Raw genomic sequence first — 19,616 nt, 5'->3', positions numbered from 1 at the left:
CCCCTCTCTTCCTCTGTAATGTCCCCCCTGTGACCTGTGTTTGTCCCCTCTCTTCCTCTGTAATGTCCCCCCTGTGACCTGTGTTTGTCCCCTCTCTTCCTCTGTAATGTCCCCCCCTGTAACCTGTGTTTGTCCCCTCTCTTCCTCTGTAATGTCCCCCCTGTGACCTGTGTTTGTCCCCTCTCTTCCTCTGTAATGTCCCCCCTGTGACCTGTGTTTGTCCCCTCTCTTCCTCTGTAATGTCCCCCCTGTGACCTGTGTTTGTCCCCTCTCTTCCTCTGTAATGTCCCCCTGTAACCTGTGTTTGTCCCCTCTCTTCCTCTGTAATGTCCCCCTGTAACCTGTGTTTGTCCCCTCTCTTCCTCTGTAATGTCCCCCCTGTGACCTGTGTTTGTCCCCTCTCTTCCTCTGTAATGTCCCCCTGTGACCTGTGTTTGTCCCCTCTCTTCCTCTGTAATGTCCCCCCTGTGACCTGTGTTTGTCCCCTCTCTTCCACTGTAATGTCCCCCCTGTGACCTGTGTTTGTCCCCTCTCTTCCTCTGTAATGTCCCCCCTGTAACCTGTGTTTGTCCCCTCTCTTCCTCTGTAATGTCCCCCCTGTAACCTGTGTTTGTCCCCTCTCTTCCTCTGTAATGTCCCCCCTGTGACCTGTGTTTGTCCCCTCTCTTCCACTGTAATGTCCCCCCTGTGACCTGTGTTTGTCCCCTCTCTTCCTCTGTAATGTCCCCCCTGTAACCTGTGTTTGTCCCCTCTCTTCCTCTGTAATGTCCCCCTGTGACCTGTGTTTGTCCCCTCTCTTCCTCTGTAATGTCCCCCTGTAACCTGTGTTTGTCCCCTCTCTTCCTCTGTAATGTCCCCCTGTGACCTGTGTTTGTCCCCTCTCTTCCACTGTAATGTCCCCCCTGTGACCTGTGTTTGTCCCCTCTCTTCCTCTGTAATGTCCCCCCTGTGACCTGTGTTTGTCCCCTCTCTTCCTCTGTAATGTCCCCCCTGTGACCTGTGTTTGTCCCCTCTCTTCCACTGTAATGTCCCCCCTGTGACCTGTGTTTGTCCCCTCTCTTCCACTGTAATGTCCCCCCTGTAACCTGTGTTTGTCCCCTCTCTTCCACTGTAATGTCCCCCCTGTGACCTGTGTTTGTCCCCTCTCTTCCTCTGTACCACCCAGCTAAGGAGCAAGCTGAGTCCCCAGGAGCTCCAGCAATTTGCCCTGCTGTTGAGAGAGTACAGGCTGGGATCTCCCATAGATGTGTTCTGTTCTGACCTGCTACAGCTTTATGGAGACAACAGGAAGTTCCTGCTCCTGGGTAGGATAACACGCACGCACGCACATACACACACACACACACACACACACACACACACACACACACATAAAGGTGTGGCGAGACCTCGAGTAATTACGTCAAATCTCCATAGCTTTACCAATGTCACAGAACTAGTCTTTTAGCAATGCAATGTTATGTACATTCATTTATAAACAAAATGGGGGAACCCAGGGCAACCAGAGAGGTCTGTCCGTAATAAAGAGATGCTCTGCTTTTTTGACACCGCACTCCAAAAAGCAAGTCCTGCAGGCTATAGTTTTGTCTTATCTTGATTATTGTCCAGTCGTGTGGTCGAGTGCTGCAAGGAAAGACCTAGTTAAGCTGCAGCTGGCCCAGAACAGAGCGGCACGTCTTGCTCTTCATTGTAATCAGACGGCTGATATAAATACAATGCATGCCAGTCTCTCTTGGCTAAGAGTTGAGGAGAGACTGACTGCATCACTTCTTCTTTCTTTAAGAAACATGAATGTGTTTAAAATCCCAAATTGTTTGCGTAGTCAGCTTACACACAGCTCTGACACACACACTTACCCCACCAGACATGCCACCAGTGGTCTTTTCACAGTCCCCAAATACAGAACAAATTCAAGAAAGCGTACAGTATTATATAGAGCCATTATTGCATGGAACTCCCTTCCATCTCATATTGCTCAAATAAACAGCAAACCTGGTTTCAAAAAACAGATAAAGCAACACCTCACGGCACAGCGCCTCTCCCCTATTTGACCTAGATAGTTTGTGTGTATGTACTGATATGTAGGCTACGTGTGCCGTTTTAAAATGCATGTAGTTCTGTCCTTGAGCTGTTCTTGTCTATTAATGTTCTGTATTATGTCATGTTTCATGTTCTGTGTGGACCCCAGGAAGAGTAGCTGCTGCTTTCAGAACAGCTAATGGGGATCCTAATAAAATACCAATAATACCAAATACCACACAGTGAAATCAGAACCATGGACAGCTACTTCATATTTAGCTTACGTTGATTGGACTAAATCAATAGTTGTTTAGTGGTCTGAAAACGTCGGAAACATGAACTTGCTTAACCATGCTGTAGGTCACGTAACTGTTTGCTACACACAATATGCTTTGTGGACGTCATCGGACAGAGGTTGCTTTCCGGTGTTGTGAGGAAACAAAGGTGTGGTTGAATTTATTCTGCCACTGTGTCTTCTTATTGTCTCAGCCTTTAGGCTTATGTATCACGGTGTCAAGGCATATGAACTAACAGGTTATAGAGCAAACAGAGAGAGAGAGAGAGGGAGAGCGAGAGAGATAGTGTTTGTGTATTTTATTTTTAATTAAAAGAAATGTGGGGGGTAGATCAGCTTTAATATTGCAGATAGATTGTAACTTCCATCAATGTAATTGTCTGCATCACTTCCAATCCCCCATATGTTTTTTTTTCGTTTTTTTCTCGCATATGTATATATATACACATACATACACATACATACATATACGCATATACATACATACAGTGAAGGGAAAAAGTATTTGATCCCCTGCTGATTTTGTACGTTTGCCCACTGACAAAGACATGATCAGTCTATAATTTTAATGGTAGGTTTATTTGAACAGTGAGAGACAGAATAACAACAACAAAATCCAGAAAAACTAATGTAAAACATGTTATACATTGATTTGCATTTTAATGAGGGAAATAAGTATTTGACCCCTCTGCAAAACATGACTTAGTACTTGGTGGCAAAACCCTTGTTGGCAATCACAGAGGTCAGACGTTTCTTGTAGTTGGCTACCAGGTTTGCACACATCTCAGGAGGGATTTTGTCCCACTCCTCTTTGCAGATCTTCTCCAAGTCATTAAGGTTTCGAAGCTGACGTTTGGCAACTCGAACCTTCAGCTCCCTCCACAGATTTTCTATGGGATTAAGGTCTGGAGACTGGCTAGGCCACTCCAGGACCTTAATGTGCTTCTTCTTGAGCCACTCCTTTGTTGCATTGGGTCATTGTCATGCTGGAATACCCATCCACAACCCATTTTCAATGCCCTGGCTGAGGGAAGGAGGTTCTCACCCAAGATTTGACGGTACATGGCCCCGTCCATCGTCCCTTTGATGCGGTGAAGTTGTCCTGTCCCCTTAGCAGAAAAACACCCCCAAAGCATAATGTTTCCACCTCCATGTTTAATGGTGGGGATGGTGTTCTTGGGGTCATAGGCAGCATTCCTCCTCCTCCAAACACGGCGAGTTGAGTTGATGCCAAAGAGCTCGATTTTGATCTCATCTGACCACAACACTTTCACCCAGTTCTCCTCTGAATCATTCAGATGTTCATTGGCAAACTTCAGACGGCCCTGTATATGTGCTTTCTTGAGCAGGGGGACCTTTGCGGGCGCTGCAGGATTTCAGTCCTTCACGGCGTAGTGTGTTACCAATTGTTTTCTTGGTGACTATGGTCCCAGCTGCCTTGAGATCATTGACAAGATCCTCCCGTGTAGTTCTGGGCTGATTCCTCACCGTTCTCATGATCATTGCAACTCCACGAGGTGAGATCTTGCATGGAGCCCCAGGCCGAGGGAGATTGACAGTTATTTTGTGTTTCTTCCATTTGCGAATTATCACACCAACTGTTATCACCTTCTCACCAAGCTGCTTGGCGATGGTCTTGTAGCCCATTCCAGCCTTGTGTAGGTCTACAATCTTGTCCCTGACATCCTTGGAGAGCTCTTTGGTCTTGGCCATGGTGGAGAGTTTGGAATCTGATTGATTGATTGCTTCTGTGGACAGGTGTCTTTTATACAGGTAACAAGCTGAGATTAGGAGCACTCCCTTTAAGAGTGTGCTCCTAATCTCAGCTCGTTACCTGTATAAAATACACCTGGGAGCCAGAAATCTATCTGAATGAGAGGGGGTAAAATACTTATTTTTTTGTTGTCTCTCACTGTTCAAATAAACCTACCATTAAAATTATAGACTGATCATTTCTTTGTCAGTTGGCAAACGTACAAAATCAGCAGGGGATCAAATACTTTTTTCCCTCACTGTATATATATATATATATACACATATCCTTTAAAAAATATATATTTCCCTTTATTACTTTCCAACCCCACCATCCCTTCCCTAATTGGAGTAAACTAGTGAACAACAACGCTTAGGCCTCTACTTCCAGCTTATACATACTATATACATTTTATGGACACAGTCACTAATTATATTTTGTTTGTTTTTACTCCTGAACTTCCTCCGATCATTTTCATGATGTCCATCTGGTATGCTTCTATATGCCATATCTTTCTAACTGTGCTCCTATATATGTTTGTGTATTGTTTGCTAACCCTTGCTGTTGAACGTCAAGCCAGTCTGGAGTACAGATTAATATGAGAGCAGTGCTGTCTGATGGAAACAGCTAAACATCATGTCACACCACTTTCACACTTGGTTCCTACTTCCTGGTAGAGCACGGCGCTTGTAACGCCAGGGTAGTGGGTTCGATCCCCGGGACCACCCCATACACACAAATGTATGCACACATGACTGTAAGTCGCTTTGGATAAAAGCGTCTGCTAAATGGCATATTATTATTATTATTATTATTATTCCTATAATTCTGAACCATAACCAGGAGCACAGAAAAGAGAGACACTGGGGAAAGAGGACTGGGAGAGCTAGGAGCAGTCTGAACACAGGCCCAGGAGCAGTCTGAACACAGGCCCAGTCAACCTGGTGTCTCGTCACATACTAATGACTGTTCCTAGTCAATATGCACCAGCTGTCAGGCAGGGACACACAGATACACTAAGACACACTAAGACACACTAAAACACACAGATACACTAAGACACACTAAGACACACAGATACACTAAGATACACTAAGACACACAGATACACTAAGACACACTAAGACACACTAAGACACACAGATACACTAAGACACACTAAGACACACTAAGACACACAGATACACTAAGACACACTAAGACACACTAAGACACACAGATACACTAAGACACACTAAGACACACAGATACACTAAGACACACTAAGACACACAGATACACTAAGACACACTAAGACACACTAAGACACACAGATACACTAAGACACACTAAGACACACTAAGACACACAGATACACTAAGACACACTAAGACACACAGATATCCTAAGACACACTAAGACACACAGACACACTAAGACACACTAAAACACACAGATACACTAAGACACACTAAGACACACTAAAACACACAGATACACTAAGACACACTAAGACACACTAAGACACACAGATACACTAAGATACACTAAGACACACAGATACACTAAGACACACTAAGACACACAGATACACTAAGACACACTAAGACACACTAAGACACACAGATACACTAAGACACACTAAGACACACTAAGACACACAGATACACTAAGACACACTAAGACACACAGATACACTAAGACACACTAAGACACACAGATACACTAAGACACACTAAGACACACTAAGACACACAGATACACTAAGACACACTAAGACACACAGATACACTAAGACACACTAAGACACACAGATACACTAAGACACACTAAGACACACTAAGACACACAGATACACTAAGACACACTAAGACACACTAAAACACACAGATACACTAAGACACACTAAAACACACAGATACACTAAGACACACTAAGACACACTAAAACACACAGATACTCTAGGACACACTAAGACACACTAAAACACACAGATACACTAAGACACACTAAGACACACTAAGACACACAGATACACAAAGACACACTAAGACACACAGATACACTAAGACACACAGATACACTAAGACACACTAAGACACACAGATACACTAAGACACACTAAGACACACTAAGACACACAGATATCCTAAGACACACTAAGACACACAGACACACTAAGACACACTAAGACACACAGATACACTAAGACACACTAAGACACACTAAGACACCTAAGACACACTAAGACACACTAAGACACACTAAAGACACAGATACACTAAGATACACTAAGACACACTAAGACACACAGATACACTAAGATACACTAGACACACAGATACACTAAGACACACTAAGATACACAGAGACACTAAGACACACTAAGACACTAGACACACAGATACACTAAGACACTAAGACACTAAGACACACTAAGACACACAGATACACTAAGACACTAAGACACACTAAGACACACTAAGACACACTAAGACACACTAAGACACACAAAGACACACTAAGACACACTAAAACACACAGATATCCTAAGACACACTAAGACACACTAAGACACACAGATACACTAAGACACACTAAGACACACTAAGACACATAGATATCCTAAGACACACTAAGACACACAGATACACTAAGACACACAGAGACACACAGGATACACTAAGACACACTAAGACACACTAAGACACACTAAGACACACTAAGACACACTAAGACACACTAAGACACACTAAGACACACTAAGATACACTAAGACACACTAGAGACACTCAAGACACACAGATACACTAAGACACACTAAGACACACAGATACACTAAGACACACTAAGACACCTAAGACACACTAAGATACACTAAGACACACTAAAACACACAGATACACTAAGACACACTAGGACACTAAGACACACAGATACACTAAGACACACAGATACACTAAGACACACTAAGACACACTAAGACACACTAAGACACACTAAGACACACTCTAAGACACACAGATACACTAAGACACACTAAGACACACTAAGACACACAGATACACTAAGACACACTAAGACACACTAAGATACACAGACACACTAAGACACACTAAAAACACACAGATACACTAAGACACTAAGACACACTAAAACACACAGATACACTAAGACACACTAAGACACACTAAGACACACAGATACACTAAGATACACTAAGACACACGGATACACTAAGACACACTAAGACACACGGATACACTAAGACACACTAAGACACACTAAGACACACAGATACACTAAGACACACTAAGACACACTAAGACACACAGATACATAAGACACACTAAGACACACGGATACACTCAAGACACACTAGGACACACGGATACACTAAGACACACTAAGACACACAGATACACTAAGACACACTAAGACACACAGATACACTAAGACACACTAAGACACACAGATACACTAAGACACACTCAAGACACACTAAGACACACGGATACACTAAGACACACTAAGACACACTAAAAACACACAGATACACTAAGACACACTAAGACACACTAAGAACACTAAGACACACAGATACACTAAGACACACTAAAACACACAGGATACACTAAGACACACTAAGACACACTAAAACACACAGATACACTAAGACACACTACAGACACACTAAAACACACGGATACACTAAGACACACTAAGACACACTAAGACACACAGATACACAAAGACACACTAAGACACACAGATACACTAAGACACACTAAGACACACAGATACACTAAGACACACTAAGACACACAGATACACTAAGACACACTAAGACACACTAAGACACACAGATATCCTAAGACACACTAAGACACACAGACACACTAAGACACACTAAGACACACAGATACACTAAGACACACTAAGACACACTAAGACACACTAAGACACACTAAGACACACTAAGACACACTAAGACACACAGATACACTAAGACACACTAAGACACACTAAGACACACTAAGACACACTAAGACACACTAAGACACACTAAGACACACTAAAACACACAGATATCCTAAGACACACTAAGACACACTAAGACACACAGATACACTAAGACACACTAAGACACTAAGACACATAGATATCCTAAGACACACTAAGACACACAGATACACTAAGACACACAGAGACACACGATACACTAAGACACACTAAGACACACTAAGACACACTAAGACACACTAAGACACACTAAGACACACACTAAGACACACTAAGATACACTAAGACACACTAAGACACACTAAGACACACAGATACACTAAGACACACTAAGACACACAGATACACTCAAGACACACTCAAGACACACTAAGACACACTAAGATACACTAAGACACACTAAAACACACAGATACACTAAGACACACTAAGACACACTAAGACACACTAAGACACTAAGACACAAGATACACTAAGACACACTAAGACACCACTAAGACACACTAAGACACCTAAGACACACTAAGACACACTAAGACACACAGATACACTAAGACACACTAAGACACACTAAGACACACAGATACACTAAGACACACTAAGACACACTAAGATACACAGATACACTAAGACACACTAAGACACACTAAGACACACTAGACACACTAAGACACTAAGACACACTAAGACACACTAAGACACACTAAGATACACAGATACACTAAGACACACTAAGACACACTAAGACACACTAAGACACACAAATACACACTAAGATACCCTAAGACACTAAGATACACAGATACACTAAGACACACAGATACACTAAGACACACTAAGACACACTAAGACACACTAAGACACACTAAGACACACTAAGACACACTAAGACACACTAAGACACACTAGGACACTCAAGACACACTAAGACACACTAAGACACTACAGACACACTAAGACACACTAAGATACACTAAGACACACTAAGACACACTAAGACACACTAAGACACACTAAGACACACTAAGACACACTAAGACACACTAAGACACACTGAGACACACTAAGACACACTAGATACACTAAGACACACTAAGACACACTAAGACACACTAAGACACCTAAGACACACTAAGACACACTAAGACACACTAAGACACACTAAGACACACATATATCCTAAGACACACCTAAGACACACAGATACACTAAGACACACTAAGACACACTAAGACACACTGGACACACTAAGACACTACACACAGATATCCTAGGACACACTAAGACACACAGATACACTAAGACACACTAAGACACACTAAGACACACTAAGACACACTAAGACACACTAAGACACACAGATACACTAAGACACACTAAGACACACTAAGACACACTAAGACACACAGATACACTAAGACACTAAGACACACTAAGACACACTAAGACCACTAAGACACACTAAGACACACTAAGACACACTAAGACACACTAAGACACACTAAGACACACTAGACACTAAGACACACTAAGACACACAGATACACTAAGACACACTAAGACACACTAAGACACACACTAAGACACACTAAGATACACTAAGACACACTAAGACACACTAAGACACACTAAGACACACAGATACACTAAGACACACGGATACACTAAGACACACTAAGACACACAGATACACTAGGACACTAAGACACACTAAGACACACTAAGACACACTAAGACACACTAAGACACACTAAGACACACAGATACACTAAGATACACTAAGATACACTAAGACACACTAAGACACACTAAGACACACTAAGACACACAGACACTAAGACACACTAAGACACACTAAGACACACTAAGACACACTAAGACACACTAAGACACACTAAGACACACAGATACACTAAGACACACTAAGACACACTCAAGACACACAGATACACTAAGACACACTAAGACACTCAGATACACTAAGACACACTAAGACACACTAAGACACACTAAGACACACTAAGACACACTAAGACACACTAAGACACACTAAGACACACTAAAAACACACAGATATCCTAAGACACACTAAGACACACTAAGACACACAGATACACTAAGACACACTAAGACACACTAAGACACATAGATATCCTAAGACACACTAAGACACACAGACACACTAAGACACACTAAGACACACAGATACACTAAGACACACTAAGACACACTAAGACACACTAAGACACACTAAGACACACTAAGACACACTAAGACACACTAAGACACACAGATACACTAAGACACACTAAGACACACTAAGACACACTAAGACACACTAAGACACACTAAGACACACTAAAACACACAGATATCCTAAGACACACTAAGACACACTAAGACACACAGATACACTAAGACACACTAAGACACACTAAGACACATAGATATCCTAAGACACACTAAGACACACAGATACACTAAGACACACAGAGACACACAGATACACTAAGACACACTAAGACACACTAAGACACACTAAGACACACTAAGACACACTAAGACACACTAAGACACACTAAGATACACTAAGACACACTAAGACACACTAAGACACACAGATACACTAAGACACACTAAGACACACAGATACACTAAGACACACTAAGACACACTAAGACACACTAAGATACACTAAGACACACTAAAACACACAGATACACTAAGACACACTAAGACACACTAAGACACACAGATACACTAAGACACACTAAGACACACTAAGACACACTAAGACACACTAAGACACACTAAGACACACTAAGACACACTAAGACACACTAAGACACACTAAGACACACAGATACACTAAGACACACTAAGACACACTAAGACACACAGATACACTAAGACACACTAAGACACACTAAGATACACAGGATACACTAAGACACACTAAGACACACTAAGACACACTAAGACACACTAAGACACACTAAGACACACTAAGACACACTAAGATACACAGATACACTAAGACACACTAAGACACACTAAGACACACTAAGACACACTAAGACACACTAAGACACACAAATACACACTAAGATACCCTAAGACACACTAAGATACACAGATACACTAAGACACACAGATACACTAAGACACACTAAGACACACTAAGACACACTAAGACACACTAAGACACACTAAGACACACTAAGACACACAGATACACTAAGACACACTAAGACACACTAAGACACACTAAGACACACTAAGACACACTAAGACACACTAAGATACCCTAAGACACACTAAGATACACTAAGACACACTAAGACACACTAAGACACACTAAGACACACTAAGACACACTAAGACACACTAAGATACACTAAGACACACTAAGACACACTAAGACACACAGATACACTAAGACACACTAAGACACACTAAGACACACTAAGACACACTAAGACACACTAAGACACACTAAGACACACATATATCCTAAGACACACTAAGACACACAGATACACTAAGACACACTAAGACACACTAAGACACACAGACACACTAAGACACACTAAGACACACAGATATCCTAAGACACACTAAGACACACAGATACACTAAGACACACTAAGACACACTAAGACACACTAAGACACACTAAGACACACTAAGACACACTAAGACACACTAAGACACACTAAAACACACTAAGACACACTAAGACACACTAAGACACACTAAGACACACTAAGACACACTAAGACACACTAAGACACACTAGACACACTAAGACACACTAAGACACTAAGACACACTAGACACACTAAGACACACTAAGACACACTAAGACACTGGACACTAGGATACACTAAGACACACTAAGACACACTAAGACACACTAGGACACACTAAGACACACTAAGACACACTAAGACACACTAAGACACACTAAGACACACTAAGACACACTAGACACTAAGACACACTAAGACACACTAAGACACACTAAGACACACTAAGACACACTAAGACACACTAAGACACTAAGACACACTAAGACACACTAAGACACACTAAGACACACTGAGACACTAAGACACACTAAGACACACTAAGACACACTAGATACACTAAGACACACTAAGACACACTAAGACACACAGATACACTAAGACACACTAAGACACACTAAGACACACAGATACACTAAGACACACTAAGACACACTAAGACACACTAAGACACACTAAGACACACTAAGACACACTAAGACACACAGATACACTAAGACACACTAAGACACACTAAAGACACACAGATACACTAAGACACACTAAGACACACTAAGACACACTAAGACACACAGATACACTAAGACACACTAAGAACACACAGATACACTAAGACACACTAAGACACACTAAAACACACAGATACACTAAGACACACTAAGACACACTAAGACACACAGATACACAAAGACACACTAAGACACACGATACACTAAGACACACTAAGACACACAGATACACTAAGACACACTAAGACACACGATACACTAAGACACACTAAGACACACTAAGACACACAGATATCCTAAGACACACTAAGACACACAGGACACACTAAGACACACTAAGACACAGGATACACTAAGACACACTAAGACACACTAAGACACACTAAGACACACTAAGACACACTAAGACACACTAAGACACACTAAGACACACTAAGACACACAAGATACACTAAGACACACTAAGACACACTAAGACACACTAAGACACACTAAGACACACTAAGACACACTAAGACACACTAAAACACACAGATATCCTAAGACACACTAAGACACACTAAGACACACAGATACACTAAGACACACTAAGACACACTAAGACACATAGATATCCTAAGACACACTAAGACACACAGATACACTAAGACACACAGAGACACACAGAGACACACAGATACACTAAGACACACTAAGACACACTAAGACACACTAAGACACACTAAGACACACTAAGACACACTAAGACACACTAAGACACACTAAGACACACTAAGACACACTAAGACACACAGATACACACTAAGACACACTAAGACACACTAAGATACACTAAGACACACTAAAACACACAGATACACTAAGACACACTAAGACACACTAAGACACACAGATACACTAAGACACACTAAGACACACTAAGACACACTAAGACACACTAAGACACACTAAGACACACTAAGACACACTAAGACACACTAAGACACACAGATACACTAAGACACACTAAGACACACTAAGACACACAGATACACTAAGACACACTAAGACACACTAAGATACACAGACACACTAAGACACACTAAAACACACAGATACACTAAGACACACTAAGACACTAAACACACTAGATACACTAAGACACACTAAGACACACTAAGACACACAGATACACTAAGACACACTAAGACACACTAAGACACACAGATACACTAAGACACACTAAGACACACAGATACACTAAGACACACTAAGACACACCTAAGACACACAGATACACTAAGACACACTAAGACACACAGATACACTAAGACACACTAAGACACACAGATACACTAAGACACACTAAGACACACTAAGACACACAGATACACTAAGACACACTAAGACACACAGATACACTAAGACACACTAAGACACACAGATACACTAAGACACACTAAGACACACTAAGACACACAGATACACTAAGACACACTAAGACACACTAAAACACACAGATACACTAAGACACACTAAGACACACTAAGACACACTAAGACACACAGATACACTAAGACACACTAAAACACACTAAAACACACAGATACACTAAGACACACTAAGACACACTAAAACACACAGATACACTAAGACACACTAAGACACACTAAGACACACTAAGACACACTAAGACACACAGATACACTAAGACACACTAAGACACACTAAAACACACAGATACACTAAGACACACTAAGACACACTAAAACACACAGATACACTAAGACACACTAAGACACACTAAGACACACAGATACACAAAGACACACTAAGACACACAGATACACTAAGACACACTAAGACACACAGATACACTAAGACACACTAAGACACACAGATACAATAAGACACACTAAGACACACTAAGACACACAGATATCCTAAGACACACTAAGACACACAGACACACTAAGACACACTAAGACACACAGATACACTAAGACACACTAAGACACACTAAGACACACTAAGACACACTAAGACACACTAAGACACACTAAGACACACAGATACACTAAGACACACTAAGACACACAAATACACACTAAGATACCCTAAGACACACTAAGATACACAGATACACTAAGACACACAGATACACTAAGACACACTAAGACACACTAAGACACACTAAGACACACTAAGACACACTAAGACACACTAAGACACACTAAGACACACAGATACACTAAGACACACTAAGACACACTAAGACACACTAGGACACACTAAGACACACTAAGATACCCTAAGACACACAGACACACTAAGACACACTAAGATACACTAAGACACACTAAGACACACTAAGACACACTAAGACACACTAAGACACACTAAGACACACTAAGATACACTAAGACACACTAAGACACACTAAGACACACAGATACACTAAGACACACTAAGACACACTAAGACACACTAAGACACACTAAGACACACTAAGACACACTAAGACACACTAAGACACACTAAGACACACATATATCCTAAGACACACTAAGACACACAGATACACTAAGACACACTAAGACACACTAAGACACACAGACACACTAAGACACACTAAGACACACAGATATCCTAAGACACACTAAGACACACAGATACACTAAGACACACTAAGACACACTAAGACACACTAAGACACACTAAGACACACTAAGACACACAGATACACTAAGACACACTAAGACACACTAAGACACACTAAGACACACTAAGACACACAGATACACTAAGACACACTAAGACACACAGATACACTAAGACACACTAAGACACACTAAGACACACTAAGACACACTAAGACACACAGATACACTAAGACACACTAAGACACACTAAGACACACTAAGACACACTAAGACACACTAAAACACACTAAGATACACTAAGACACACTAAGACACACTAAGACACACTAAGACACACAGATACACTAAGACACACAGATACACTAAGACACACTAAGACACACAGATACACTAAGACACACTAAGACACACTAAGACACACTAAGACACACTAAGACACACTAAGACACACTAAGACACACAGATACACTAAGATACACTAAGATACACTAAGACACACTAAGACACACTAAGACACACTAAGACACACAGACACACTAAGACACACTAAGACACACTAAGACACACTAAGACACACTAAGACACACTAAGACACACTAAGACACACAGATACACTAAGACACACTAAGACACACTAAGACACACAGATACACTAAGACACACTAAGACACACTAAGACACACAGATACACTAAGACACACTAAGACACACTAAGACACACAGATACACTAAGACACACTAAGACACACTAAGACACACTAAGACACACTAAGACACACTAAGACACACTAAGACACACAGATACACTAAGACACACTAAGACACACTAAAACACACAGATACACTAAGACACACTAAGACACACTAAGACACACTAAGACACACAGATACACTAAGACACACTAAAACACACAGATACACTAAGACACACTAAGACACACTAAAACACACAGATACACTAAGACACACTAAGACACACTAAAACACACAGATACACTAAGACACACTAAGACACACTAAGACACACAGATACACAAAGACACACTAAGACACACAGATACACTAAGACACACTAAGACACACAGATACACTAAGACACACTAAGACACACAGATACACTAAGACACACTAAGACACACTAAGACACACAGATATCCTAAGACACACTAAGACACACAGACACACTAAGACACACTAAGACACACAGATACACTAAGACACACTAAGACACACTAAGACACACTAAGACACACTAAGACACACTAAGACACACTAAGACACACTAAGACACACTAAGACAAACAGATACACTAAGACACACTAAGACACACTAAGACACACTAAGACACACTAAGACACACTAAGACACACTAAGACACACTAAGACACACTAAAACACACAGATATCCTAAGACACACTAAGACACACTAAGACACACAGATACACTAAGACACACTAAGACACACTAAGACACATAGATATCCTAAGACACACTAAGACACACAGACACACTAAGACACACTAAGACACACAGATACACTAAGACACACTAAGACACACTAAGACACACTAAGACACACTAAGACACACTAAGACACACTAAGACACACAGATACACTAAGACACACTAAGACACACTAAGACACACTAAGACACACTAAGACACACTAAGACACACTAAGACACACTAAAACACACAGATATCCTAAGACACACTAAGACACACTAAGACACACAGATACACTAAGACACACTAAGACACACTAAGACACATAGATATCCTAAGACACACTAAGACACACAGATACACTAAGACACACAGAGACACACAGATACACTAAGACACACTAAGACACACTAAGACACACTAAGACACACTAAGACACACTAAGACACACTAAGACACACTCAAGATACACTAAGACACACTAAGACACACTAAGACACACAGATACACTAAGACACACTAAGACACACAGATACACTAAGACACACTAAGACACACTAAGACACACTAAGATACACTAAGACACACTAAAACACACAGATACACTAAGACACACTAAGACACACTAAGACACACAGATACACTAAGACACACTAAGACACACTAAGACACACTAAGAACCACTAAGACACACTAAGACACACTAAGACACACTAAGACACACTAAGACACACTAAGACACACAGATACACTAAGACACACTAAGACACACTAAGACACACAGATACACTAAGACACACTAAGACACACTAAGATACACAGATACACTAAGACACACTAAGACACACTAAGACACACTAAGACACACTAAGACACACTAAGACACACTAAGACACACTAAGATACACAGATACACTAAGACACACTAAGACACACTAAGACACACTAAGACACACTAAGACACACAAATACACACTAAGATACCCTAAGACACACTAAGATACACAGATACACTAAGACACACAGATACACTAAGACACACTAAGACACACTAAGACACACTAAGACACACTAAGACACACTAAGACACACTAAGACACACTAAGACACACAGATACACTAAGACACACTAAGACACACTAAGACACACTAAGACACACTAAGACACACTAAGATACCCTAAGACACACAGACACACTAAGACACACTAAGATACACTAAGACACACTAAGACACACTAAGACACACTAAGACACACTAAGACACACTAAGACACACTAAGATACACTAAGACACACTAAGACACACTAAGACACACAGATACACTAAGACACACTAAGACACACTAAGACACACTAAGACACACTAAGACACACTAAGACACACTAAGACACACTAAGACACACTAAGACACACATATATCCTAAGACACACTAAGACACACAGATACACTAAGACACACTAAGACACACTAAGACACACAGACACACTAAGACACACTAAGACACACAGATATCCTAAGACACACTAAGACACACAGATACACTAAGACACACTAAGACACACTAAGACACACTAAGACACACTAAGACACACTAAGACACACAGATACACTAAGACACACTAAGACACACTAAGACACACTAAGACACACATATACACTAAGACACACTAAGACACACTAAGACACACTAAGACACACTAAGACACACAGATACACTAAGACACACTAAGACACACTAAGACACACTAAGACACACTAAGACACACAGATACACTAAGACACACTAAGACACACTAAGACACACTAAGACACACTAAGACACACTAAGATACACTAAGACACACTAAGACACACTAAGACACACTAAGACACACAGATACACTAAGACACACAGATACACTAAGACACACTAAGACACACAGATACACTAAGACACACTAAGACACACTAAGACACACTAAGACACACTAAGACACACTAAGACACACTAAGACACACAGATACACTAAGATACACTAAGACACACTAAGACACACTAAGACACACTAAGACACACTAAGACACACTAAGACACACAGATACACTAAGACACACTAAGACACACTAAGACACACAGATACACTAAGACACACTAAGACACACTAAGACACACAGATACACTAAGACACACTAAGACACACAGATACACTAAGACACACTAAGACACACTAAGATACACAGATACACTAAGACACACTAAGACACACTAAGACACACTAAGACACACTAAGACACACTAAGACACACTAAGACACACTAAGACACACTAAGATACACAGATACACTAAGACACACTAAGACACACTAAGACACACTAAGACACACTAAGACACACAAATACACACTAAGATACCCTAAGACACACTAAGATACACAGATACACTAAGACACACAGATACACTAAGACACACTAAGACACACTAAGACACACTAAGACACACTAAGACACACTAAGACACACTAAGACACACTAAGACACACAGATACACTAAGACACACTAAGACACACTAAGACACACAGATACACTAAGACACACTAAGACACACAGATACACTAAGACACACTAAGACACACTAAGATACACAGATACACTAAGACACACTAAGACACACTAAGACACACAGATACACTAAGACACACTAAGACACACTAAGACACACTAAGACACACTAAGACACACTAAGACACACTAAGACACACAGATACACTAAGACACACTAAGACACACTAAAACACACAGATACACTAAGACACACTAAGACACACTAAGACACACTAAGACACACAGATACACTAAGACACACTAAAACACACAGATACACTAAGACACACTAAGACACACTAAAACACACAGATACACTAAGACACACTAAGACACACTAAAACACACAGATACACTAAGACACACTAAGACACACTAAGACACACAGATACACAAAGACACACTAAGACACACAGATACACTAAGACACACTAAGACACACAGATACACTAAGACACACTAAGACACACAGATACACTAAGACACACTAAGACACACTAAGACACACAGATATCCTAAGACACACTAAGACACACAGACACACTAAGACACA

General features: G+C 40.8%; 1 protein-coding gene across 1 annotated transcript in view; it reads left to right on the top strand.

Moving 5' to 3' along the window:
* Positions 1 to 19,616, top strand: part of ccm2l (CCM2 like scaffold protein) — a 63,485-nt gene that overhangs the window by 34,803 nt on the left and 9,066 nt on the right. Inside the window, exon 11 of the mRNA XM_041857836.2 lies at positions 1,166 to 1,304. Within this exon, the coding sequence (XP_041713770.2) occupies positions 1,166 to 1,304 (139 nt within the window). The remainder of the gene's footprint in view (positions 1 to 1,165; positions 1,305 to 19,616) is intronic.

This window comes from Coregonus clupeaformis, chromosome 30 (assembly GCF_020615455.1).
Source record: "Coregonus clupeaformis isolate EN_2021a chromosome 30, ASM2061545v1, whole genome shotgun sequence".
In the NCBI taxonomy this organism is placed as follows: domain Eukaryota; kingdom Metazoa; phylum Chordata; class Actinopteri; order Salmoniformes; family Salmonidae; genus Coregonus; species Coregonus clupeaformis.
The sequence above is the reverse complement of the archived record's forward strand: the minus strand, read 5'-3'. Positions and strand labels throughout refer to the sequence as shown.